General features: G+C 40.1%; 1 protein-coding gene across 3 annotated transcripts; it reads left to right on the top strand.

The window, feature by feature from the left end:
- The first annotated feature begins 491 nt into the window (after positions 1–491).
- On the top strand, positions 492–27,647 carry STYXL1 (serine/threonine/tyrosine interacting like 1). Of its 3 annotated transcripts, none has more exons than XM_081314933.1 (10): positions 492–725; positions 2,940–3,046; positions 4,139–4,200; positions 7,275–7,419; positions 7,791–7,847; positions 8,570–8,715; positions 11,231–11,376; positions 15,822–15,919; positions 17,413–17,522; positions 27,426–27,647. In XM_081314933.1, exons 2-10 carry the CDS (start codon positions 2,944–2,946, stop codon positions 27,555–27,557), a joined length of 999 nt encoding a protein of 332 aa, XP_081171059.1. In that variant the 5' UTR covers positions 492–725; positions 2,940–2,943; the 3' UTR covers positions 27,558–27,647. The 3 variants fall into 3 exon arrangements, with proteins under 3 accessions (XP_081171059.1, XP_081171058.1, XP_081171060.1); XM_081314932.1 differs by having other exon boundaries at positions 2,800–3,046; XM_081314934.1 differs by lacking the exon at positions 2,940–3,046.
- The last annotated feature ends 228 nt before the right edge of the window (positions 27,648–27,875 follow it).

Genomic DNA, 27,875 nt, shown 5'->3' with positions numbered 1-27,875 from the left:
GAGGTTTGGCACATCGGCAGAAAAGTTTGCTCAGGCTCACAATCTATCAAAATGAGAATTCAAAGGACGTTTTAAAAATAGGAACAAAGTTGCTTTCTCACAAAGCTAGCGTTTGCCTTTGCAATGTAATAACGCTGACAGAATTGAATGAGCCTACCGGGCTCATTATTGCCACCTCTACCCAGTTCTCGCTATGCTTTTCTTCCTCAAATTCTCGGGAGCCCATCTAGCTCATTTCCTTTGCCCGTCACCGGCTGTCAATTTATTTCAGTTTACCTAGGCCCCTGTGAATGAACAGCCACTTCTGCCCTGGGAAACCAAGCGCCTCAGACAAAGTGAAGTTAAGCGAAAGGAGCTTTAACACACTACACTTCGCACCCCAGCTTTCAAGATGAAAAAGAAGAAACTTCTCAACTCTCGCGAGAATTCATTCAATTTTTTATAACCTGACTGGAACTCTCGCGATATTTTAACGGGTTCGCAAAAAAAAAAACGATTTCCACCCCATCAGCCTCTCGGGGTCGTGTATCGCAAGAGGGAGCGCGAGTACGAAAGCGTGAGTGACGTCATCTCATAGTTACCAAAATAAAGCGTCCCTGCACGTGAGCGGGAGCTTCATAGGCCCGGTGGGTCTATCGCAAGATGTGGTGGTGCGAACTCGAAGAAGATAACCATAGGCGCAGTGATGCTTTTCTCCCTTGAAATTGCCGATATCACCGTGGACGGTAAGGACCTGCCAAAAATCTATGGTAGAGTGGATGCAACTATAGTAATTGTAACAAGATTAAACTCAGTATTATGAGTAGTAGATTCTATGGTTACTCTGGTAACAGTGGACAGACACATAGCAACAGGAATCATAATTGCCATGACAATAGATGTCACAAACTGCACATAGTTAGTGGATTTCTCTTTTAATAATACTTCCTGGGTTCTGAACTGAGTTGATCAGTATTTTACATATTTTTTAATTTTATTATACATATATATATATGTAAATTATACAAATTTACACAAATAATGAACTGTCGTAAGTTGTGACTATAGCCTGCGGATAGCCTTGGGATAGGCTGAAACAGGAAAGAAGTTTAACTAGCAAGGTATTCAAAAGACGATAAATCCTATATATTTATATATATATATATATAAATTTTTTGGCTTGCTAACAAAGAATAAAGGGAGACCGATATGATCATTTCAAACTTATTTGTTCTTATCAGTCAGCCATCAGTCGAATCTCAGAAGGGTATGGCTGAATGATGAGAACAAATAAGTTTGAAATGATCATATCGGTCTCCCTTTATTCTTTGTTAGCAAGCCAAAAAATTTACACAAATATGAGCTGCCACTGCTATGGCTACTGCCTGTAGATGGCCTTGGGCTAGGCTGAAACAGGAAATAAGATTTGTCCCGTGTCTGGGACTAAGCAAGTGTATTCTGAATGCTTAACAAACATTTAACATATGTGTGTGTGTGTGTAAAGGTTCCCCCACACATGCGTGCTAGTCGTTTCCAACTCTAGGGGCCGGTGCTCATCTCCGTTTCAAAGCCGAAGAGCCATCGCTTGTCCGAGGACGTCTCCGTAGTCATGTGGCCGGCATGACTAGATGCCAAAGGCGCACGGAACGCTGTTACCTTTCCACCGTAGTGGTCCCTATTTTTCTACTTGCATTTTTACGTGCTTTAGAACTGCTAGGTTGGCAGAAGCTGGGACGAGTAACAGGTGCTCACTCTGTTATGCGGCACCCGTGTTTCGACCCGCCAAACTGCCGATCTGATCAACAAGCTCAGCGTCCTAACCCACTGAGCCACCACGTCCCTATATTCATATGTATGAATATGAATGATGTGATTTAATTTCATCAGCTATGCAATAGAGAACATAGAGATATAAAAGATAACCCCCAAAAGCAAGGCTGTGTTTCAGAAGCATAAATAATTACAATTATGTTCACATCTTGCCTTTCCTCAAAAGAATTCTTCCATGGAAGATCAATGTCTTATCTTTCTTTGTATTGTCCACAATGATACACCACAATTTCTCAAATGTGTGCCTTTCTTAGTAGAAATATAGAGGGTTGAATCTGGAATTTTGGCTTAAAAAGCAAAAGCTCTGCCATTGAGACCTCTGTAAGGAAGCAATCACTATTCCACTTCAACCTATTCATCCAGACTAGTAGCAGCTATACTTGGGGGACACCCCCCCACACACACACACACACACACAGAGAGAGTTAATGATTTTCCTGTTAATTTTGATGGTCTGTATCACTCTTGCCATATAGTTTTGCTGTTCATGAAATTGACATGAGGCAAACGATATCACTGAGTACATAGGCTAATTCAGCCCTGAATGAGGAAGCTTCTATTTATTAGCAAAATAAGAAAAAATGAAAGCAGTGCCACCTTCATTCTATCAGTGAAGCCAGTTTCATTGAGCATTTCCTCTCCTTCAATTGTCATCCTAAAGTCTAAAACCCTTCTAATATTAAGAAATAATGCCTGAATATTCTCATTTTCCTTTATTTATCCCACCTATTTTTCTTTTATGTTATACCTGTCTCTTTATTTAATCCTACTGGGAGCCATTCCATCTGAAGCACAAGGCAAAAAACTTTCAGCAAATAGTGAATCAATAAAAGATATTACAATCTCTTTTCCTTTTATATCAGGTGTTTTCTTCTATAAGCCTAACCAACTGGTTTTTCACTAATTTTTGCAAGATATTTTAAGATTGTGTTAACAAGATTTCCTATATTGAGTCTCTGTATAACGATGCCATTTTTCATCTGCTTTTAGAGTGAAAAGCATCCAGATACCTTGGATTTCAGTTTAGAAAAGAACTTTTTTTTAATGGAGAAGCCACATGGCTGTGCATTAGCCTTTTACATGAATTAATCTTTAGAGAATGCGATTGGATTTTTGGCATTTTTTTCCAGTGGGATGGCAGGAGTGACCTTGTGTGAACCAACAGAACTGTATAATTTGTTGAATCAGTCTACAAAGATCTCTAGATTAGCAGAGCCAAACTATCTCTGTTTACTGGGTAAGTAAAAGTTAATATCAAAGATAGTTACACTAGTACACTGTGCAGTTGGACATAGTCATTGGCATTGCTAGTCATTGACATTCATGTGAAAAGGGGGAAATGATACATCATGATGTTATGATGCCAATTTTGCTGTTTAAAGTTCCATCTTTAGCTTGATAAAATGATACACATACGTACAGTATCAACATGGCTTGTTGCAGATGCCATTGCTATGTTTTCAACTTTTAAAACTCATATAAATCCTGTATAAGTGTATATTACTGTTTGAATGTTGCTAGAACTATGAGCTAGTTGTGTACAAAGCTATCATCACTTGATCCTTTAGCAAATCCTTGAAGTCACTGCCCTAGCTTTGGGATTAAAGTTGATCAGCTGCACTTGAGGTTCTTACCCACTGAGACCATATTTATTTTATTTATTTATTACCTGTATATCTTGACTTTCATTCAGGAGCATATATATGTTCTGTCCTCCTAATTTTCTTCAGCAAACCAATCCTGGGAAATAAGATAAGCTGAGAGAGAGAATGGTTTGTTCAAAGTCACCCAATGAACTTCCCTGGAATGGATTAGAACTTGAGTCTCTCTCTTGAAGATTTCTCCAGCCCCCACAAATGTCTGGAGTAGGAATGGGAAGATTTAAAAAATGGCGAGTTGGTAGAGTTAGAGTGATGATGCTAACCCTATCTCTTTAGAACATCTGCAGCACATTAGCATAAATATAATAACCATTCCAAGGTCACCCTGCTGGTTTCCTGGGCCATTCCTGGTTCAGCACTTTAGCCACTACTTTTCACTGTCCCTCTTGTTGTTGCTTCATCACTGGAGGCTTTCAAGAAGAGACTGGACTGCCATCTGTCAGAAATGATGTAGAGACTCCTGCTTGGGCAGGGGGTTGGACTAGATGACCTACAAGATCCTTTCCAACTGTTATGCTATTCTACTCGAGTTTTATCCTATCCTGTTCTGTTCTATTCTATTCTATTCTACTCTACTCTACTCTACTCTATTCATATAGATTTCAGTATAGATTTACACTTGCAGATTTCGTATAAATATATATTCTTTTTTCTTGTTTTACTTTCAGATGCTCGTACCAAGAGGGAATATAATGAAAGCCACTTGATGACAGCAATACGAGTCAAAACAGTGAGTTTATTTCTGGAGAGGTCTTTCATTTTTGATCTCCTCATATGCCCAAAATGAAGGATAGCAACCATGCAGAGATTTTTCTAATGGCTAGAAATTATTAATTTTCTTTGCCCATATGTATGGAAAGAAATTAGCTGTTGCTTTTATGGTCATACTCTAACTTTATGCCAGCCTATGCACATTTATCCTGATGTAACCCTATATGACCTTGGGTTGAAACTTAACATTAAGAAAACCAAGATCATGGCCTCTGGCCCTCTCAATTCCTGGCAAATAGATGGGGAAGAAATGGAGGTAGTGACAGATTTTGTTTTCCTGGGCTCCAAGATCACTGCAGATGGGGACTGTAGCCAAGAAATTAAAAGACGCTTGCTCCTGGGGAGGAAAGCCATGGCAAATCTAGACAGCACACTAAAAAGCAGAGACATCACCCTGTCAACAAAAGTGCGTATAGTCAAGGCTATGGTCTTCCCAGTTGCAATGTATGGCAGTGAAAGCTGGACCATAAGAAAGGCTGAGCGCCAAAGAATTGAAGCCTTTGAGCTATGGTGCTGGAGAAGACTCCTGCGAGTCCCTTGGACTGCAAGGCGATCAAACCGGTCAGTCCTAGAGGAGATCAACCCTGACTGCTCTTTAGAAGGCCAGATCCTGAAGCTAAAACTCAAATACTTTGGCCACCTAATGAGAAGGAAGGACTCACTGGAGAAGAGCCTAATGCTGGGAAAGATTGAGGGCAATAGAAGAAGGGGACGACAGAGAATGAGGTGGTTGGATGGAGTCACTGAAACAGTAGGCGTGAGCTTAGATGGACTCCAGAAGATGGTAGAGGACAGGAAGGCCTGGAGGAACATTGTCCATAGGGTCGCGATGGGTCGGACACGACTTCGCAACTAACAACAACAAACCCTATATGACAAAATGGGGCTTGTTTCTTTGTAAATATACATTGCATAACACAACAATAAAAGAGTAAACATAACTGAAACAATATCATTCTTTAATTTATTGACATAAATGTGCAAGAAAATAGAGTAGACTTGGCTTGGTGCTTAGAAGGCAAGAAGGAAGAAACCAGATCCCTGTGTAATTTGCGTTCCAACATTTGGACTAGTGATGTGAAAAGTGTTTTGAAATCAAAACAAATACAACCTTTAAAAGCCCTGTTTCATTCTTGAATGTACTTCTCAACATTACCAGTACTGTTCCATTAGTAATCTGAAACCATTCTAAAGTTTTTTCAGTTGAAAACCCTTCTTTTGAATTTTGAAAGTAAAAGTATATAATTTAGATAATATAATTTGATTTTGATGGCTTGTTTTTGAAGGAAGGATTAGGGTCAGGATTCAGAATGGTTCTAAAACTGTTCTTAATTGGCAAGGCAGATTCATGCTAGACTAGAAATTTGTTTGTTTTGAATATAGCAGTCAATGCTTCTTGGGGAAACTGTTGTTCCATAGCAGTTTTCATAAAGTAGCATTGAACATTTGGGGTAGCTATAGTTTTGAGGTAGCTATAACTTCTGCCCACACCAATAGCCATATGTGACAAATGGTATAGTTTCTTGGCATATTGAGACAAAAAAACCAAACACTGTAATAAGAGTCTTAAACATTAGTAATATCCATTATCTTCAAAATAGTAATAGCAGTAGCACTTAGATTTATATACTGCTCCATAGTGCTTTTATAGCACTGTCTGAGTGATTTACAATGTCAGGTTATTGCCCCCCAACAATCTGGTTCCCCATTTTATAACCCCTGAAGGATGGAAGGCTGAGTTAACCTTGAGGCCTGTCAGGATCAAACTCCAGACTGTGGGCAGAGTTAGCCTGCAATACTGCATTCTAACCACTGCGCCACCAGGGCTCAAAACCTGGGGGTGGGGGTAAATAAAAAATCACGAGGACTATCTTTCTTGTGATATAGGGTAATATTCAAAATGAGACAATGGATATACAGGTAATCCCCGAGTTACGACCGTTCACTTAACGCTTGTTCAGAGTTACCTGATGAGTGCCCCCTAGTGTTTACAAGCAAGTCCCGAAGTTACAAATATTGCAGCACCACAGCAGTCGTTCACTCTTACCTCAGTGGCTCTGCAACATTCACCCTGGTTATTGCCTCCCTCCCCACCCCTAGGCACCTAGGCACCAGGCCTTCAGTACTCACTCTGCGAATATCAAGATCTTTCGCTTTCTTGGCTGCTGCAAGCCTTTGGTGCGTTCGCAGAGAATGGAGGCCTAAAGTAATTTAAGATCACATGAGATCAGTGGGGTGAGATCTCATGCTACTGATCTCGCGTGATCTCATGGCACTTTAGGCCTCTGCTGTCTGCAACAGAGAACAGAACCGAAGCTGGGGGACGCTTCTGTGTGTCTCTGGAGGCTGAATTGGGGTTCTGGATGGAAAAGGCCTCCGGGCAGCAGCTAGAACCGCGGCAGAGAGGAGACGGATCTTTTCCAGGTGAGTCCACGTGGCAGGAAGGGAGGTGGAAGCATGCAGTATCTTAGTGGGTCGGGGAGGCCTTGGAAGCCTGTTCCAGGACTAGGCCCTCCATGGCCTTCTCTACCCTGAGATACCTCATGTTAGCTTAACGAGCTGTGTGCGTTTTAACAAGGGAGTGATCTCATACCTCTAACGAGATTCACTCTACGAGTTTTTGATTTACGAGTGGAATGGGCAGACTCCATTACACTCGTAACTCAAGGACTACCTGTACATCCTAAAAAAGGTTGCACATTTTTTTCAAATATTTTTAACCAATTCATATTAGCCCTAGCAAGCATGACCCATGGCAAGATTCTTTGGGAGCCATTATCTCTACCCTAAAATTGATCTCATCTTCTCCAACACACAGTTGGACATTCCAATGTCACCATTTATAACAAAAGGGCTATTTCACAGCTGAAGATTTTGAAATCAGTTTTACTTTATAAGAATGGGACCATATCTTAGATATTTTTGTTAGGGTTAGGTTAACTTCCTTAGGATCCACCACAGAAATACCACACTCCATTCTTTAGTATCTGTATTTGGTGCTACTTAATTTACCTTTGTCTGTTTGTTTTAAAGAATCCATTGGGCAAATATTTGGTGCCTCCATCCATCCATCTGGAATGTGTCCGATACTGTGTAGTATATGATGGCAAAACGGAGTCTGTGGATGCAGCTTTTGACATGGATTATGATCTACTTGAAGTGGATACAGAACTAACACGTATCATTCCTTTTTTTTTTTTCAAAACTAAGAAGGCAGGATAGTTTGCTAAGGCTTGGCTCATTCTAGAGTGACGCTCCAAAATTTCTCATTCTCACTAAACTTGGTGATGATCAGATGTACTGGAATTAGTATCTAGAATTCCCAGGTACCGTGACTGTTGGGCTCCTGGCAGTCTGAGACCAGAACATCAAAGGCTTAATTACATCAAGCAGTTGCCTTACTCCATCTGAAGCTGCTGAACTGAGCCAGCCTACTGCAGCAAATGTTGTGCATAGGAACTTCTAAAATGGGGAAATGCTTCTGTATCTTGCAATAACAGTTTCAAAACCCTGTGTTGAATCTTTTTGTTTCTTCTTCTCTCCATCTAGCATTTGACACAGGAATTGACATAAAGGAATTAAGAAAGAAACCATCTTCTGAATATAGTACGTTTTTTGTTATCATTATAGAGGCAAATCACTTGTTCGTGTAAATGGGATGTAGGGGGGGGGTAGATAAATCCACTACTCCTTGACATGTGCCTTTCCAGCCTTTGCGTGATGGGGAAGGGGATTTTGCAGCCCAGAACAAAAAATGCCTGGCTAAATTCGTATTGTTAGATATTAATAACATGGTGAATAGAACCATTGATGTGAGATGTGTGGCCTTATAGAATGCAGTACTGCAGGCTAATTCAGCCAACTGCCAGCAGTTTGATCCTGACTGGCTCAAGGATCTCAGCTTTCCATCTTCTAAGGTCAGTAAAATGAAGCTCCAGATTGTTGAGGGCAATACGCTGATTCTGTAAACCACTTAGAGAGAGCCATAAACCACAATGAAGCAGTATATAAGTCTAAGTGCTATTGCTATTTTTATGTCATTTAAATAAATACTAGGGAAAAAACAGTGGAGTGACATATAGAAAGAGGCATTGCTTTTAAGAGGCAGAACTTGGATCACATTGTAATGAATAGGGGAGTGTGTGTGTGTGTGTATGTGTAATACAGAAATCTAAGAGGTAGAACTTGGATCATATTGTAATGAATAGGGGAATATATATGTGTGTGTGTGTAATACAGAAATCTAATAATAAATGGGATGGACTTATTGGAGCCCATGCCACAGATTAATAAATATTTTGAATCAACACTAAATGTTCTGCTTCTAGATGCTAAAAAAGGCTCTGCAGCTCGCTGTGCAAGAATTATGCAGCGCCTTACCCGCTTTCCAGTCATGATCTTAAGAGGCGGCTACGAACTCTTTACAGCTTCCTACCATTATCTCCAGACCCAAAAGATATTTTGGATGCCTCAAGTACGACAAACATCATAGAGGAAAGAGCAGGTTTTCTTCTTAAACTTCAAGATTTTCCTTTTTTCTTCAAGTCAGAGGAGTATTGTTTTATTAATAAATTGGCAGTGGGAAACCTCAGGTACCTATGCATGCCCATATATATAGCCGTATTTGTGGTGGGAAACTTTCCCCTCTCTTCTTTGATGTTCCAATTAGTTGTTGAAAGCCTCAGAAGAAGCAAATGTCAGTAGTCCCTGATGGTTCTTTGTCTGTTTCTTCTCTTTGCTTATTTTGAGAATCTTGGAAATCACTTGTTTCTTAGTTGCTCTTCCTTTCTATCCCTTCTAGAATTGTTCTCCAGCCTAGTGACTTCCAGAGTCACACCAACTTGATTTGGAATTAGCTTGATCTTGGTCTTGTGGTATTTTTAGCAATTTGGGAAAATTCTTTCCCAGCTCTTCAAGTAGTCAGCTGACTCACAAAATTTCACCTGGAGTATTATTTTTTGCCAAACATATTATTATGGAAATGTTCAAACTTATAAGTAATCATGCTAAATAATCCACTTTAATTATTTATTTATTTTATTGGATTTATATACCGCCCTTTCCCGAAGGACTCAGGGCGGTTTACAGGATATTTAAAACAAAGATCAATACAAAAGTTAAAAACAATTTTAAAAGATTAAATCAAATCCCTAAAAAATAAAAACCCCAATTAAAATTCTCAGCCTGGGCCGGAAAGCTCGAAAAGCCAGGTCTTCAGGTCCCGGCGAAATGAACGAAGGTCGGGGGCAGTCCTAAGCTTCGCGGGCACCTGGTTCCAGAGGGCAGGCGCACCCACTGAGAAGGCCCTCCCCCTGGGTGTTATCCGCCGGCAATCTTTTACCGGTGGCACCCTGAGAAGACCCTCCCTGTGGGAGCGCACTGGACGGAAGGAACTTGATGCTGGCAGCAGGTGTTCCCTCAGATATCCCGGACCCCAGCCATTTAGGGCTTTATAGGTCATCACCAGCACCTTGAATCTCACCCGGAGGGCAACTGGAAGCCAATGCAGCTCGCGGAGTAGAGGTGTTACATGGGAGTGTCGGGAAACCCCCATCACAACTCACGCGGCCGCATTCTGCACCAGCTGAAGCCTCTGAGTGGTCGTCAAGGGCAGCCCCATGTAGAGAGTGTTGCAGTAGTCTAAACGGGAGGTCATGAGTGCATGAGTGACTGTGCGTAGGGCATCTCGGTCCAGGTAGGGTCGCAACTGGCGCACCAGGCGAACCTGGGCAAAAGCCCCCCTGGTCACGGCTCCTATATGGTCTTCAAAATTGAGCCGTGAATCCAGGAGGACGCCCAGGTTGCGAGCCCTATCAACGGGGGGTAACACCTTACCCCCCCATCGTTAAAGGTGGAATAGTCTGGTTAACCCGAGATGCCGATATGCACAGCCACTCAGTCTTGGCAGGATTGAGACGAAGCCTGTTTCTCCCCATCCAGATCTGGACCGCCTTCAGGCAACGGGACATCACGGCGAGGGCATCACTGGCTTGGTTTGGGGTGGAGAAAAAAAGTTGGGTATCATCAGCGTACTGATGATACCCCACCCCGAAACCACGAATGATCTCACCCAGCAGCTTCATATAGATGTTGAACAGGAGGGGCGAGAGAACCGACCCCTGAGGAACTCCACAAACAAGAGGCCTCGGGGTGGATCTCTGCCCTCCCGTCAACACTGACTGCGAGTGGCCCAGGAGATACAACCCTGTGTGGAGATTAGAAAGAGCTATTGTATAGGTAGCCATATTTTCAGAACTTTATGATGCATCTTACAATCCAAATGTATATCAGGATGTAACTATTAGGGAAAGGCATATGTGTGTGTGTGTGTGTGAAAGCCCTAATAAGCAGGCATATACATAGAATGAAGGCTACTGCTAAGCTTGTAAGCCGCCCTGAGTCTTCGGAGAAGGGTGGGATATAAATGGAATTAAAATAAAAAATAAATAAATATACCAAATGTGTACATTACAAACATGCAAAAGATGTTAATGTCAAGAAAAGTAGGTATAGATGGGAGATTAGTATACAGATCCAGATCCAGTAGGCATTTGATGCAGACAACCGAGTCCCTCTTTAGAAAGTTTATGACATCAGTTTATTCCTGTTGGATATTTTAAAGGAACCTTGCATTTTATTTAAGAACTATCCCTGTAATATTCTCTTGTGAATGTTAAATCTTTATATACTTGAGAGTTCTCTTCTAGCTAAACTCACACTGCCTGCTTTCCATTTGTCTATGAGAAGTAGGCATCACTGAGTTCAAGGAGACTCATTTTCATTGGTCCACAGCCTGTAAGGTTCTAAACTTCATTGGATTTGAGATGTGAAGTTTAATCATTCAGTGACACACACACCCCTTGCAGTCAAGAGGATCTTAAAAATGGCCATATTGATTGCAGCTCCCTGAGCCTGAATTTGATTCAACAGTGACTTTGAATACCGTAAGTACTATATTTTCATTGGGTAATCTATCCCCTCCCCCACAGGAATTGGAAGCCTTTAAGCCCTATCCAGTAGAAATCTTGCCGGCTAAGCTGTACATGGGAAACTATGTGCAAGCCTGTGACAGCCAGATTCAGAAGGATCTGAAAATCAAGGCTCACATTAATGTCTGTGAGGAAGCTGGCACATTGTGAGTATGCAGCCCACAGTAATAGTATACTAGAGACAGTTCACTCCCCACTTTTCCAGTCTTTTAAGAGAAATAACAATAGTTACCTTCCTGTGCATTATTTTAGTCCTGGATTTTGTAAGGCCATTTCCAGTCATGCCACTTGTTTGTTTTTTTTTAAGGTGCAATTTCTTATCAATGTGCAGTGGCAGACATGCGGAATCTATAAATGAAAGACCTTGTTGTTGTTGTTAGTTACGAAGTCATGTCCGATCCATCGCGACCCCATGGACAATGTTCCTCCAGGCCTTCCTGTCCTCTACCATCTTCTGGAGTCCATTTAAGCTCACGCCTACTGCTTCAGTGACTCCATCCAGCCACCTCATTCTCTGTCATCCCCTTCTTCTATTGCCCTCAACCTTTCCCAGCATTAGGCTCTTCTCCAGAGAGTCCTTCCTTCTCATTAGGAAGCCAAAGTATTTGAGTTCAGGATCTGGCCTTCTAAAGAGCAGTCAGGGTTGATCTCCTCTAGGACTGACAGGTTTGATTGCCTTGCAGTCCAAGGGACTCAGAAGAGTCTTCTCCAGCACCATAGTTCAAAGGCCTCAGTTCTTTGGCGCTCAGCCTTTTTTATGGTCCAACTTTCATAGCCATACATTGCAACTGGGAAGACCATAGGTAAAGGTAAAGGTTCCCCCGCACATGTGTGCTAGTCGTTTCCAACTCTAGGGGGCAATGCTCATCTCCGTTTCAAAGCCAAAGAGACCATAGCCTTGACTATACGCACTTTTGTTGGCAGGGTGATGTCTCTGTTTTTTAGTCTGCTGTCTAGATTTGCCATTGCTTTCCTCCCCAGGAGCAAGACTTTTTTAATTTCTTGGCTGCAGTCCCTATCTGCAGTGATCTTGGAGCCCAGGAAAATAAAATCTGTCACTATCTCCATTTCTTTCCCATTTATTTGCCAGAAATAGAGGGCTGGATGCCATGATCCTGGTTTTCTTAATGTTAAGTTTCATCCCAACTTTTGCACTCTCCTTCTTCACCTGCAACAAGAGACTCTTTAGTTCCTCTTCACTTTCTGCCATTAGAGTGGTATCATCTGCATATCTTAGGTTGTTGATATTTCTTCCAGCAATCTTAATTCCAACTTTTGATACATCTAGCCCTGCCTTTCTCATGATGTACTCTGCATTTATAAGTTAAATAGGCAGGGCGACAGTATACAGCCTTGCCGGACTCCTTTCCCAATTTTGAACCATTCAGTGGTTCCGTGTCCAGTTCTCACTGTTGCTTCTTGGCCTACATATAGGTTTCTCAAGAGACAAATAAGATGATCTGGTACACCCATCTCTTTAAAAACTTCCCACAGTTTGTTGTTATCCACACAATCAAAGGCTTTCGCATAGTCAATGAAGCAGAAGTAGATGTTTTTCTGGAACTCTAGCTTTCTCCATGATCCAGCGTATGTTGGCAATTTGATCTCTAGTTCCTCTGCCTCTTCGAAATCCTGCCTGTACTTCTGGTAGTTCTCGATCCACGTACTGCTGGAGTCTAGCTTGTAGGATTTTAAGCATAACTTTACTAGCATGTGAAATGAGTGCAATGCTGCGATAGTCTGAACATTCATTGGCACTGCCTTTCTTTGGAATTGGAATATAAACTGATCTTTTCCAATCCTGCGGCCACTGCAGAGTTTTCCAAATTTGCTGGCAAATTGAGTGTAGCACTTTTATTGCATCGTCTTGTAAGATTTTGAATAGCTCACCTGGAATACTGTTACCTCCAATAGCTTTGTTGTTGCTCAGTTTTTCTAAGGCCTACTACACATTCTAGGATGTCTGGCTCGAGGTCGGTGACCACCTCATCGTGGTTATCAGGAACGTTAACTTCATTCTTGTATAGTTCTTCTGTGTAATTTTGCCACCTCTTTTTGATCTCTTCTGCCTCTGTTAGGTCCCTGCCATTTTGGTCCTTTATCATGACCATTTTTACATGAAACGTTCCCTTCATCTCTCCAATTTTCTTGGAAGAGATCTCTGATCCTCCCTATTCTATTGTTTTCTTCTATTTCTTTGCACTGTTCATTTAAGAAGGCATTCTTATCTCTTCTAGCTATTCTCTGGAATTCTGCATTCATTTGGGTGTATCTTTCTTTTTCTCCCTTGCCTTTCACTTCCCTCCTTTCCTCAGCTATTTGTAAAGCTTCCTCACACAGCCATTTTGCTTTCTTGCATTTCTTTTTCTTTGGGATGGTTTTAGTTGCCACCTTTTGTACAATGTTGCGAACCTCCCTCCATAATTCCTCAGGCACTCTATCAGATCTAATTCCTTAAATCTATTTGTCACCTCTACTGTATATTCATCAGGGATATGATTTAGTTCATACCTGAGTGGCGTAGTACTTTTCCCTACTTTCTTCAGTTTAAGCCTAAATTTTGCAACAAGAAGCTCATGGTCTGAGCCACAGTCAGCTCCTGGTCTTGTTTTTACTGACTGTATAGAGCTTCTCCATCTTTGGCTGCAGAGCACATAGTCAATCTGATTTCTGTGTTGACTATCTGGTGATGTCCATGTGTAGAGCCGTCTCTTGGGTTGTTGGAAAAGAGTGTTTGCTGTGACCATCGAATTCTCTTGACAAAATTCTGTCAGCCTGTGTCCTGCTTCATTTTGTACTCCAGGGCCAAACTTGCCTGTTATTCCGGTTATCTTTTGGCTTCCTACTTTAGCATTCCAATCCCCCATGATGATAAGGACATCATTTTTTGTTGTTAGTTCTATAAGGTGCTATAGGGCTTCATAGAAATGGTCAATTTCATCCTCTTCAGCACTGGTGGTTGGGGCATAGACTTGGACTACTGTGATATTGAATGGTTTGCCTTGGATTCGAACTGAGATCATTCTGTCATTTTGGGAGTTGTATCCCACTATTAAAAGGGATGCGGTGGCTCAGCGGCTTAGGACACTGAGCCGATTAGAAGGTCGGCAGTTTGGCGAGTGCCGCGTAACAGAGTGAGCGCCTGTTACTCGTCCCAACTTCTGCCAACCTAACAGTTCGAAAGCACGTAAAAATGCAAGTAGAAAAATAGGGACCACTACGGTGGGAAGGTAACAGCGTTCCGTGTGCCTTTGGCATCTAGTCATGCCGGCCAGATGACCACGGACAAGCGCTGTCCTCGGACAAGCGCTGGCTCTTTGGCTTTGAAATGGAGATGAGCACCGGCCCCTAGAGTTGGAAACGACTAGCACACATGTGCGGGGTAACCTTTACCTTTACCTATCCCAGTATTGCTTTTCCTACTCTTTTATTCACTATGAAGTCTACTCCATTTCTTCTAAGGGATTCTTGCCCACAGTAGTATACCTGATGGTCATCTGAATTAAATTCACCCATTCCTGTCCATTTTAGTTCACTGATTCCTAAGATGTCGATGTTCATTCTTGTCATCTCTTGTTTCACCACGTCCAGCTTGCCTTGATTCATGGATCTTACGTTCCAGGTTCCTATGGAGAAAAAATCTTTACAGCATCGGACTTTCCTTTCACCACCAGACACATCCACAGCTGAGCGTCCTTTCGGCTTTGGCCCAGTCGCTTCATTCTTTCTGGCGCTACTAGGACTAGCCCTCTGCTCTTCCCCAGTAGCATATTGGACGCCTTCTGACCTGAGGGGCTCATTTTCCAGCGTCATATCTTTTTTCCTTTTGGTACTGTCCATGGCAAAGATACTAGAGTGGGTTGCCATTTCCTTCTCCAGTGGATCACGTTTTGTCAGAACTCTCTGCTATGACCTGTCCGTCTTGGGTGGGCCTACACGGCATAGCTCATAGCTTCATTGAATTATGCAAGCCCCTTCACCATGACAAGGCAAGGGAATGAAAGACCTAGAGTAGGCTTAATATTGTTTTTAAAAATACCTTCCTCTATTTCCACCCAAAACATACCTGGAAGAGAGAAAATCAGCTTAGTGGCCTTCAGTCACCTTAAAAATATGGATTTCTTATCACCCAAAGATTGTCTACCTCAATATCTGATAGAAGTGGGTAGGCGATTGGAAATCCCCTCAGCTTGAAGCATCCTTTGATTCCATACTTAAGTCTTAAGAAGGCATACATCCCTTTTAAAGACTCTAGACAATTTGTATCCCCTGCACAATGAGAATAGATCTACAAAATATAGACTTGGATTACTTATGATTCCTTGCCCATTTTTCAAACTCTGTTGTATTTTTTAAAATTACACATCCTTAATAGCTTACAGTATATATAGTTTCCACCACCATCATCACATTATCTTTTCAAACAACTCCATGAATTAGGCCAGTTTGAGAATGATTGAATGAAGACCATCCTATGAGTATTATACCTAAACAAATTTGAATTACTCTAGTGCTAAACAATTATAATGTGGCGATGATTCTGGACTGATTCAATTTTGCATGTTCTAAGCAGATCATATCTTTTCCCCAGCTTCCTTGAAGACAGAGAAAATCTCCTTCATATTCCTATTCCTGATTCTCTGGAGGCAGATTTATTTTCTCAGTTCAGCAACATTTGTCACTTTATTGGTAAGTAGACTGTAGTGGTATTCTCCTCCCCTAGTCCAGAGGGCAAGTATATAGCCACAAACTCTTTTTTACTCATTTATTCTGTATATTCAATCTTCATCATTTCACCTCATCTCATCCCTGTTAAAAGCCTTCAGATTGAATTTCTTGAGGGAAGTTCATAAGTGGACTTCAACTACCAATTCCCCAGCCAGCCATACTGACTAGGGAATTCTGGGAACTGAAGTCTACTCAAAATTGCTGAGGTTGAGAAATACTGATTTGGACTAAAAGAAAAGATCGTGGAATGGCATGGGTTAATGATGATCAATATAGTCCAAAATTCCTGATCCTAAATTCCAAATTGTCATGAAGTCAGAACAGTAAAAAAGAATTTGTGGTTTAGCTGGTTCAGACTGCTGTTGATCATGTCACAATCACAACCCTATAATAGAGAAACCCCAGATTTCTGGTGCCCGCTGAACATTGTTGTTAGCCGCCCTGAGTCCTTCGGGAGATAGGGCGGCATATAGGTCCCAATAATAAATAAATAAATTTAGGGTTCATCTAAAATTGTGAAATAGAGCAGGCTGAGGGGTAATGTGAACAAAAAAGCAAAAAGATGCTACAGCACATAATTAGCACCTGTCTGCAACTCCTTAAAGCAGCTGCATCTTTTTCCAGCGTCAGGAAAAGAGCAGCCACTTGACTTACCATCTCTAAGGAGAACAGAGGAAAATATGAATATGGATCACTTGCTGAGGCAAGATGGCTTCTGAATAGATACGTGCAGATCAGTGTAAATTTGATCCTTTTGCTTATTGATTTGCAGTGTAATTTATGCATTTTTATTGAAATATCCAGACATAAATATCCAGATATGTCCATTTAGAGAACATATATAGAAATCATCATTGTATTGTGTGCTACTGTTTCTTGGTAAAGTTTTCCAGAAGTTGTTTGCCACTGCCTCCTTCCTTGGCCTGGGAGAGACTAGCCCAAGGTCACTGAGCTGACTCAATGCCAAAGGCAGGATTAGAACTCAGTTTCGTGGTTTCTAGCCTGGTGTTTTAACCACTACAGTACACCAAACTGGTTTTCCAACTATTTTTATACAATAGTGTTTTTTAAAATTCCTTTTGTTTAGAGAACTCATGATGTCAGTTCAAATCTTTTAGTTCCCTAGATAATAGACTTCATTTCCAATTGGAATATGTAATCTGCACATTGGCAAGTAGGTCCTAAAGTCCCCTGGGGCCATAATTTCATGCCTTCCCATAGCTGTTATATACCTTGACACAGAAAATAACTCATTGACATCAGTGGGACCTCCTACTGGACTTAAATGAATGAGCTTAAACTTGAAGAATTCACATTTGGCCCAACCGTCTCTCATAATTTTCCCGCATAAATTTGCATCAAGATTAAAACTGTAAAAAGAAAAATTAACTGTTCTTCTGTAGAATTTATTGCCTTCAAACTCTTAATGAAAAAATGCAAAATTATTTGTTTAGATGCTCACATCCATAAAGGAGCAGTCTTGGTCTTCTCCACTTTTGGAATAAGCAGGTGTAGCACAGCAGTGATGGCTTACCTTATCCATTCTTGCAAGTTTTACTTGAAGGTGAGTATAGTTGATAACTTGTGACAACCTTTCCTATTAGGTACTCACTAGATACACTAGGATTGTGACCTCCTAAACACCTGGAGGACACAAGTAGGGAGAGGCTATCATACACTAATGTTAGCTCTTCCCACCCCTAACATGTTTTGCCATTATGCTGAGCATTCATAAGGTTGCATGCTATTCTCAGATATCTTTTTGTCCAAATTTCTCTTCCATTCTCTATCGTTGTTGTTTGTGTGTGTGTGTGTGTGTGTGTCAGTTTTCAACTGTAAGATCTTGGAACAGAAACCTACATTGTAAATTTTCTACTGTCAAACTGAGTTTGATGGTAACCAATTTAGTCAGTTCTAAAAACAATGCAAAACCAAAGATGATATAGTGGCCTTTATGCCAGTGGTGGGATTCAGCTGGTTCGCATCACTTCAGAACCGATAGCTAATTTTTTGTTGCCCAGGCCCAGAATGGACTTCCGGAAGCACCATCCACACAGAGAACCGGTTGTTCACATATTTGAATCCCACCACTGCTTTATGCTCAAATTAGAACATGAACCATGTTTACTTTAAAGTGCCTCACATTATTAGTGTCTCATACTGAGTGTCTTTTTGGTCCATTTTGACTAATACTGGTGTACTGTGATTGCCAGTGGCTCCCCAAAGGGTCAAGCAAGCAGATCTTCCCATCATTTGCTACCTGACTCTTAGCTAGAAACTGAGAATGAAAAATATGGCAAGTTAAAGTGTGGTTGTGTTACCTACTTATAGCTCCAAAGGAGTCTTTAGAGGCAGTCAACAAACACAACATGGTGTGTATGGCTGAAGCCCTGTACCTTTTATTGTGTACTGTATATACATAAAAAGTGGTGAAGTTTCTTGCTATTTAGAAAGTTTTATTAGTTTATAATGCAAATACAAAAGCAAATAGCGGAAAAGATGGGGAGGGAAAAGGGGAGTAGAGTTGTGAGGTAAGGGAGAAAAGAAAAGAAAAAAAGGCATTGACTTCCGACTTCCTTTGGTGCAATAGAGTATCAACTTCAAACCTCAACTTTTTACTTTTACAAAATATTATACTTTTTACAAAATATTATATAGTACTATTTTATTAATTTTCCAATTTCACATTTAGGTATTTAAAAAGTAATGTGGTGACTGGGTTAATCAATAGTTCGACAACAAAATCTTTTTTTTTTATTTAAAAAGTTTTACAATACATTTTGACTTTAATCCCCCCCTCCCCCACCCCCACCCAACCCTCCCTATCCCTCTCCCCCATTCCCTCCTCCCCCCCCCCGGACTTCCCAGAGCTAAATACAGGGTATAAAATCAAAAAACAAACATAAGCACCCCTATGTTATCAGCAATAAACTATTAATTCTATCTCCCTCTAGCTCATGTAAAATGAATACAAACAATATTAATATTACAAATAAAGTAAAAAAGAAAAAGAGGAAAACAGAAAAAGAGCTTTACTCAGAATAGATTTTCTTAATCCCAGTCCTTATTCATATTAATTTCAAAAAGAAAAAAAGAAAAAAAGAAAAAAAAAAGGAAAACCTTTCACCTACTATTTACATTCTCCAACCTTTCTCTAATTTAAACAAATTCTCAGTTACGCGCCAAAAGCGCCTATCTCTATTAACCTTAATAATCTCCAACCAAACTAAACCATGATCAGAAATAATTCTTGCATGTATCACGCCAAATGTCTCGCAGTTAATAAAAAGAGTAGAAAAAAAAGGTTTAAGCAGTCTGTAAAACAAATTGTTGTTAATTAGGACCTTTAGGTATTTAAAAAGTAATGTGGTGACTGGGTTAATCAATAGTTCGACAACAAAATCTTTAGTGCAAATCTCAGGTTACAACATCAGCTATTTCTTCTTTTTCCCTAACATTTACTGTCTCGTATTCAAGTTAGTACAGTTCTAATTATATCAACTCAATAAAAACATCATTACATTTATCAATAAATTTTAGCTTATACATATCTTAATTACATTCAATCTTCATAAACAATCCATAGCCTATTATTAATTTTTACCCAATTTTTAGTTTCTCATGAATATTCCTATTTAACCTTTGAAATTTATGATTTTCAGGGTTTGGGTAACCAAGATTTCCTTTATCTCAATTCATAACAAAATATAATATCCACAATACACATTTTATCTATTTGAATGTAATGTTGTATTTCCTAAAAGTTATCTATTTCCCACCATATTAAATCTACTTAATAATACAATATCCCTTTTAATAAATCAAAAACATTATATTACCTGGGTTAATCAATAAATCAAACATATTCATAATGATTTTCTTTTCCCTTTTAGGTCTAATTTTTAAATATTAAACATTTAATAAAAATATTAAAAATATTAAATATTAAATATTTTCAACTGATTTCCAAGTATTTTAAATCTAATAACAAAATTTCCCTCGATCTCAACACCTCTCTTTAACCCTCTAATTAATAATATGAAATCCCGGGACTTCCGGTGGCGGCGGAGCGCCGGAGACAGCCTTTTCGGGCTGCCCGCGGCTCAGCTGTGTAGATTTCACCCGAAACAGCGCCGATCAGCTGTTCGGGTGAATTTGAAGCCCCCTCCTCGGGAGAAGAGGAGGGGGTGAGGCCCCAGGTAGGGGTCGAGTTCTCCGGGGCTGCCTGAGTTCAAAACTTGGGCGGCTGAAGGATCGAACTCCCCCGTAGCCTGGGTTGCTCCCAGCTGGTCAGCGTCTCTGCTCCGGATTTCTTGGAGCAGAGCCAGGCGTTTACGACCACCCCTGCCAGAAGGAAAGACCCTGGAATAAAAGGAGCAGGCAGAGCGGTACAAGAGAAAAAGGAGAAGAGGATCTTTATTTTTACTCTCGAGCTTAATGGACTTTTTAAACTTAAAGTGAAACTGCGTCACAAGTGAAAGTAAAAGATGGCGGCTAAACCTCCCTCAAAAACCCTTCGGAGTGCTGGAACTTCTCCGGTGCAACAGACACCGTTGCAAGCCTTGCTTCCTCCTGCTGCATTGACATCGAAGGATTTAGAAGATGCCCTTGAAAAACATGCCCAGGTAATTTTAGTAACATTGGGTGATAAACTGGCAAAAATGGAGGAGAGAATAGAAGAGAGGATGGAAGAGAAATTTAGTGCGATGAGGGTAGACATTTTGTCTACAGTGGAAAGTGTGGCTGAATGTGTGCAAAGTTTGGAAGAAAAGGTGGAAGATTTGACTCAAAAAAATGCTGTACTAGAAATAAAGGTATTGGAGAATGAAGACTTAAGAGACAAAATGGACAGAGAGTTAAGCCTTGTTCAGTTTCATCAGATGCAGTATGCTGTTAGAATCAGAGGCTTAAAAGGAAATATTAAAGAAGATTTAAAGCAGCTGATTTCTGAAGCCCTGGAAGCAGTATTGGGTCAGCCAGCATCTGAAATAAAGGGATGTATGGATAAAGCTTTTCGTGTTAACTCATGGATTGCCAGACAGAGGAAGTTACCTAGAGATGTCGTGGTTTACTTTACAAAGAGAGAAATCAGAGATGAAGTTATCCAAGCTGCCTACGATACTAAAGTGGTGGTTGCTGACCAAGAAGTTTTGGTCTTAAAGGAAATTCCTCCAAAGATTTTAAGGAGAAGAAAGGACTTTGCATTTCTCGTGCAGGAACTTAAGCAACGTGATATAAGGTTCAGATGGGAGATTCCAGTTGGGCTGGTGGCGATGTATGAAGGTAAAAGATACCGTCTGGCTACTGTGGCAGAGGCGCGTGATTTCTACAATAATGTCTTAAAAGCAACCCCACTATCACTTTTGGAAGCGGCAAAGGGATCTGGTGAAGAAAAACCTCATGAGGCTGAAGATGGTCTGACAGAGGAGGATGGTGCTGGAAGGGATCAAACTACAACTTTGTTGGCTGATGCTGGAGAGCTAAGGGTGACGCGTGCTGCTTTAAAAAGAGCAAAACAAATAAAAGAACAAGACCACCAGAAGTTTATGGAACTTTCAAAGCGTACTTACAGCGAGGCAGTGGGAGGAGCGCGGCCCAAAGAAGATAGGGCCATTGGAGGGGTGCTCCAGAAGCTTCGGTGGGACAAGAATGGCGACTAAATTCTTAACTTGGAATGTTAATGGACTAAATTCGCCTCAGAAGAGGAAGAAAGTCTTTCAATATTTAAAACAATTTAAGACTGATGTTATATGTTTGCAAGAAACGCATATTAGGGCTATGGACCAAAAGTTTTTACTGAATTCAAGATTGGGTACGCAATTTGTTGCCTCTGCAATGAACAAGAAAAACGGAGTGGTTGTTTATGTTAAAAGTGCTATAACAGCGGACTTAATTGAAGCAGATAAGTATGGAAGATACGTAATGATAGATTTGTTGTTAGAAGGTAAAAAAACGCTTTTAGTTGGATTGTATGCTCCTAATCAACAACAACAACAGGCTGATTTTTTTAGCTCACTTCATACAAAGCTTACCCAGTTGGATTACAAATCGTTTATTTTTATGGGGGATTGGAATGGCGTTTTGGACGTACAGATGGATAAAGCTGGTTTTTTTAATCGTATTCCGTGCCATGCCAGACTGCCTAAGTCTTTTTTTGAAATGAAGGATGATTTGGAACTGCGAGACATTTGGCGTGACACACACCCGCATGAAAAGGATTATACCTTTTTTTCTGATAGACATCAATCTTTTTCTAGGATTGACTTCATTTTGCTGACTAATGATTTTTTTTCTAGGATTAAGAAGGTAAAGATCTGTGCAAGAGCTATTTCTGACCATAGTCCAGTATGGTTAGAGATCAATAAGGACAATAGAGATAGGCGCTCGTGGCGCGTAAATGAGAACTTGTTTAGAAACCAGAAAAATGTGGAAGAATGTAAACAACGGATGAAGGATTTTTTTGAAATTAATATGAATAAGGATACGTCTATGGACATGGTTTGGGATGCTAGCAAGGCATATATGAGAGGGGTGCTGATATATATGAATAATAAATGCAGACGTACTTTGGAAGCTAGAAGGAAAGAATTGGAGAATGAAATTAAGGAAAAAGAGAAGGCCTTGACTTTGAATCCAGTGGATGTGAAGACTAAGGAGGCTATCAAGCTATTAAGAGGGCAATTTGATAAATTAATGGCTGATCAAGTGGCAACCAACTTGAGGTTTGCCAGGCATAATACTTTTTGCAATGCTAATAAGCCAGGTAGATGGCTAGCTTATAGACTAAGGAAAAAGCAGAGGGCTTCTAACATAGACAAAATTGAACATAAGGGGAAGGTAGTGTTTCAACAGGACTTTATTAAGGAAGCCTTTGTGGATTTTTATTCTAAATTATATGCTAAGGAGAAGATTAATGAAAAAGATATTGATGAGTATTTGGAGAATGCTAGCATCCCGGTTCTCACGCAAGTACAAAAAGAGATTAATCAATTGATTACAGAAGAAGAAATATTTACAGCAATTAAGGAGTTGAAGGTTGACAAAGCGCCAGGTACAGATGGTCTGACTGCGGCCTACTACAAAAATTTACAATTAGAGATGGTTAAACCGTTAAAGGAATTGTTCCAGACAATCCAGAGAGGGGGAAAGGTGCCTCCATCTTGGAGAACTGCTTTTATCTCTTTGATTCCGAAGGAAGACCAAGATGCTACTCAAGTAAAAAACTATAGACCGATATCACTACTAAATACAGACTATAAGATATTTGCTAAGGTGTTGGCTAATAGATTGATGAGGGTTCTGCAACGGGTGATTCATGGGGATCAAACTGGGTTTATTAGTGGTAGGCAAATGAAAAATAACGTGAGGCATATAGTTGATGTGTTGGAATTTTTGGAAAGGAACAACCAGATCCCTGCGGCGCTAATTTTTTTAGATGCTGAAAAAGCCTTTGATCAATTGAATTGGCAATTTTTGATGAAAGTTTTAGATAAAATGAATTTTGGGGATAAATTTTTGCAACCAATTAGGGCATTATATCAAAAACAAACTGCCCGAATAATAGTTAACAATAGCTTGACTGAAGCTTGTAGTATTGAGAAGGGTACAAGGCAAGGGTGCCCGCTATCGCCTTTGTTATTTGTGTTAACATTGGAGATATTATTGGTAAAAATACGAAATTCGGAAAGAATTAAGGGTATACGGATTAGAGATCAGGATTATAGATTGAGAGCGTTTGCAGATGATCTGGTTGTTACAGTGACCCAGCCTGAGAGCTCTGTTGTGGACCTGATGGAGATAATAATGCAATATGGGAAGGTTTCCGGATTTAAAGTTAATGTACAAAAAACTAAAATTTTGGCCAAAAACATGACAGTATCGCAAAAGGCCCTTCTAGAAGGGTTAACTGGATTTGAGATTGTCAAAAGGGTCAAATATTTGGGGGTGCTTTTGTCGCCCTCTAATACAAAATTATATAAAAATAATTATGAAAAATTATGGGGAAAAATCCAAAAAGAAATGGAGAGTTGGGAAAAATTGCAATTGTCTTTACTGGGAAGAATTGCAGCAGTGAAAATGAATGTCCTGCCTAAATTCTTGTTTCTATTTCAAATGATACCGATTCTTAAGAAAGATTCTAATTTGGAGGAATGGCAGAGAGGTATCAATAAATTTGTTTGGGCAGGGAAAAGACCACGAGTCAAACTTAAGATTATGCAGGATACTCGTGAAAGAGGTGGTCTTAAAATGCCTAATTTTAAATTATATTATGAAGCTGCTGCGTTAGTAGGTATAAGTGATTGGATCAATTTGACACAAGAGAGATTATTAAATCTTGAGGGCCATGACTTGTTGTTTGGTTGGCATGCATATTTGTTGTATGATAAGAAGGTAGATAATGTGTTTAGAGTGCATATTTTAAGACAGGCATTGCTGAGAGTTTGGAAGAAGTACAGACATAAACTAGACTGCAAGATACCATTGTGGGCAATTCCAAAACACGCAATAGAAAATATACATGCTGGTTTCAAACATGATGTGACTACGTACAAGGAGATTCTAAACTTGGAAAGAAATATCTGGTGTTTGAAACCATATAGTGTCTTGCGAGATGAGAAGATTGTTCAGAATTGGTTTCAATATACTCAGCTACGGGCCAGGTGGAAAGAAGATCAGAAAAATGGTTTTACAATGACTGATGAAAATCTGATAAAGCAAATCAGAAATCAGGGTCCAGCACATATTAAACGGATATATCTTGCATTGATAGAGATTGATTCAGAAACAGAGCTTGTTAAGGACTGTATGATAAAATGGGCCCAAAATATTCAAGAAGTTATTACAATAGACACGTGGGAAAAGATTTGGGTGAGGAATGTAAAATTTACACAAGCTCAAAATCTAAGAGAGAACTTTTATAAAATGTTTTATAGATGGCATTTAGATCCTAAAAAGCTTGCAAGTATGTATCCGAACTATCAACCAAAATGTTGGAGGTGTGGTGATGAAGATGCAACATATTTTCATGTATGGTGGACTTGTAAAAAGGTTAAGGCCTTTTGGATAAAAATTTGGTGGAATATGCAGAAGATTTTCAAGCAAAGGATAAAGTTCTGTCCGCAACTCTTCTTGCTGGGAATAATTACGGATGCTACGGTTGTGGACACTAAGTTGATGCTGAATTTAATCACGGCAGCAAGACTTTTAATAGGTCAGTATTGGAAGAAAGAGGAACTGCCGACTATAGAAGAATGGACTTTAAAGGTTTCCGACCTGGCAGAGATGGCAAAGATCTCGGCTTATCTGAAAGATCACTCGCAAGAACGTTATATTATGGAATGGCGAAAATGGGTTGAGTACATCCAGAACAAATATAGGGTTAAGAAGTTTCATGTAGCATTTGAATAAGTCTTCCTTCGCTCTCTTTCTTTATTTCCTTTTTTTTCCCTTTCTTTTTCCTTTTCTATATATATTTAATATTATTAAGATTTGTATTATCCTGTATAAGCTAGAGAGTGATGGATTTTAGAGTTTATGGTTGTTAGCATATGCTTGTTTATGATTGTTTTTCTTTTCTATACCTTGTATTTAGCTCTGGGAAGTCGGGGGGGGGAGGGGTAGGGAGGGAGGGAGAGGGGAGGGGGAGGGGGGGATTGTTAAAGATAAACTGTATGTTAAAACTTTTCAATAAAAAAATAATAATATGAAATCCCCTCTAATAAGTTAAAACCCCAATTTTCTTCAACCTTATTCTGGCTTTCATCCTTTGCCAACTAGGCTTCCATATCAGTGCTTTTAGATCGTCAAATTAATCTCCCTCTATTATATATGTTATTTGAAATAAAGGAGATCATTTAGTTGCCAGTTTTCTGGAAGGACTAGCCCATTTGTATTCGTTAAATTGTCTCCCTGTTATTCCAGTTCCCCATGCTTGCTCTGATATATTCATCTTCCATTCAATCTGTTCTTCTTTCTCAAATTTCTTCTGATTTGTATAGAAGGCCATTTCCATTTTCAGTGTTGTCACTTCCTTTTCTGGATTTTCCATCAGGTGTGTTTGTTGATCATTTGAGTCCTCTGTCTTAATATTTGATTGTTCCACTTCTTCTGTTATCTTCTGCATTGTTGGTTCTTTGGTTGTAGTCAAAGTTTGGATTTGTGTATCTAAGCTGGCATCTTGATCCTTTATGTTAGGTCTTATTTTATCACAAGCTGAAAGAATGGTTTCACGTATTGCTTTCAACATGGAAAGAATCTTTTCCTGATCGTCATCCATCTCTTTCACGTGTTTATAAATAGTCTTTCTAGTAAAAGTTGTTTCTAAAGCAAGATTTTATAGTCCAAGGTATTTCAACATCTCATATATTCCTCAAGTAAAGAGATAGAAAAGCAATTTCCCACATATAACTCTGAAAGTCAGTAAAGGTTTACATTCATAGTTCAAGTAGGCTAGTTATGCTACCCAGCTGTTCTCTTACAGCTAAGTCTCTCACAGGTGGTGTCAAGGTCAGAAAAGTCTTATCTAAGGTCTGGGCTTCAAGCCACGGCTCTTTTAGGAAATAACAAATTGTAATACCAAACTTTGCCACAAGATGTCACCAATGCCATTTAAGGTTTTTTAAGTCCTAAATTTTTCTAATCCTTTTTCCAATTTTATTTCTTTTTTGTAGATAAAAAAAGAGTCTCCAGTAAAAATAGGAAAAATTTTGGTCCCTATGTTTCAGGAACATATAAATCCAATTAGATTAAAATTGTTCTTTTAATGCTTTAATTCCCCTGGGTAGTCAGACACCTATTCTTAGAGGGTGGGATAGAAATTCCCTTCCCTCTCTCCTCACAGGGGGATAGATATTTTGAGCAGCTTTTACAGGAAGAGAAGGTAGGGTAAAGACAAGATCAGATCTCACCCAGTTTTATCCGCGCTGCTTTTGAAGTGCTTGATAGTGAGTTTGACTTCGGCTGTCTGCATCCTAATGATGGGCCATATTGCTATGGCCGGTCTTTCCTCCACTAGTTTGGAGGGCTGCCCTGGATCAAGCGGAAGGGCTGCCGCCCTCCTGCAATCAAGCGGGGGTCCCCTCCTTACCTGTTGCCCCTACAGGGTGACTTTTGACCCTTTCCAGGGTCCCCCAGTGAAGGGAAATTGGACGTGGAAGATGGAGCTCACCTTCCAAACATCTGTGGTGGCCACGGCGGCAAACCGGAAGTCGTTTTTACAAAATATTATAAACTATAAAAAGTGGTGAAGTTTCAACTGATGTATCAAGAACTGAACCTAGGGTTTTGGCAGATGAAGCATATATTCCATCATAAAGTTACAGAGAACCTTCCCCTGATTATGGGTTTAGATGACTGTGACTCTATGAACACATATTACAATGCAAGTTTTCTATTTCCCCAAGATGTTTGGGGCTTTCCTCAAATATTTTCCGTTTCTGATCTTTGCCTTTTATACCTTTCTTCACAGAACGCTTGGAATTACGTCCAGAAATGTAAAAATAACATGCGGCCCAATCGTGCATTTGTGAAACAACTATCAGATTGGGAAGAACGGATCTATTTAACTGCCATCACTGACATTTCAGAACCAAATTACTGATCGGCAGCTTCATTATGTTTTTATTTTTCATGAGCTTGCTTGTCAAGGTCAGAAACATATTTTATAGAATAAACTTTCAGACATCCAAAATGCTGTTCCCCAAACACGACACTCCCACTAAAAATCTGTTTCCAGCTGCAGATCAAGGAAAGTTATGGCCCATCCCTATGGAACACTATCACCGGAGATGAGAACTGCTCCCACCCTTTTGGCCTTCCAGAAGGATATTAAAACTTGGCCTGGAGCCTCCCCCTCCCCCCCCCCAGGGAGGCGCTCACAGCTGAAGGTGGTTGATGAGAAGTCCTCATCCCCATTCCA

The sequence above is a fragment of the Vipera berus genome, assembly GCF_964194415.1.
Source record: "Vipera berus genome assembly, chromosome: 1".
Classification (NCBI taxonomy): Eukaryota; Metazoa; Chordata; class Lepidosauria; order Squamata; family Viperidae; genus Vipera; species Vipera berus.
The sequence above is the reverse complement of the archived record's forward strand: the minus strand, read 5'-3'. Positions and strand labels throughout refer to the sequence as shown.

Bases quoted from the DNA above. Each gene is read 5' to 3' on its own strand.
- STYXL1 (XM_081314933.1), top strand. From the start codon at position 2,944: ATGGCAGGAGTGACCTTGTGTGAACCAACAGAACTGTATAATTTGTTG. The intron at 8,716-11,230 runs GTACGACAAACA...CCTCCCCCACAG, and splicing joins AGATATTTTGGATGCCTCAA to GAATTGGAAGCCTTTAAGCC. The intron at 15,920-17,412 runs GTAAGTAGACTG...TTATTTGTTTAG, and splicing joins CAACATTTGTCACTTTATTG to ATGCTCACATCCATAAAGGA.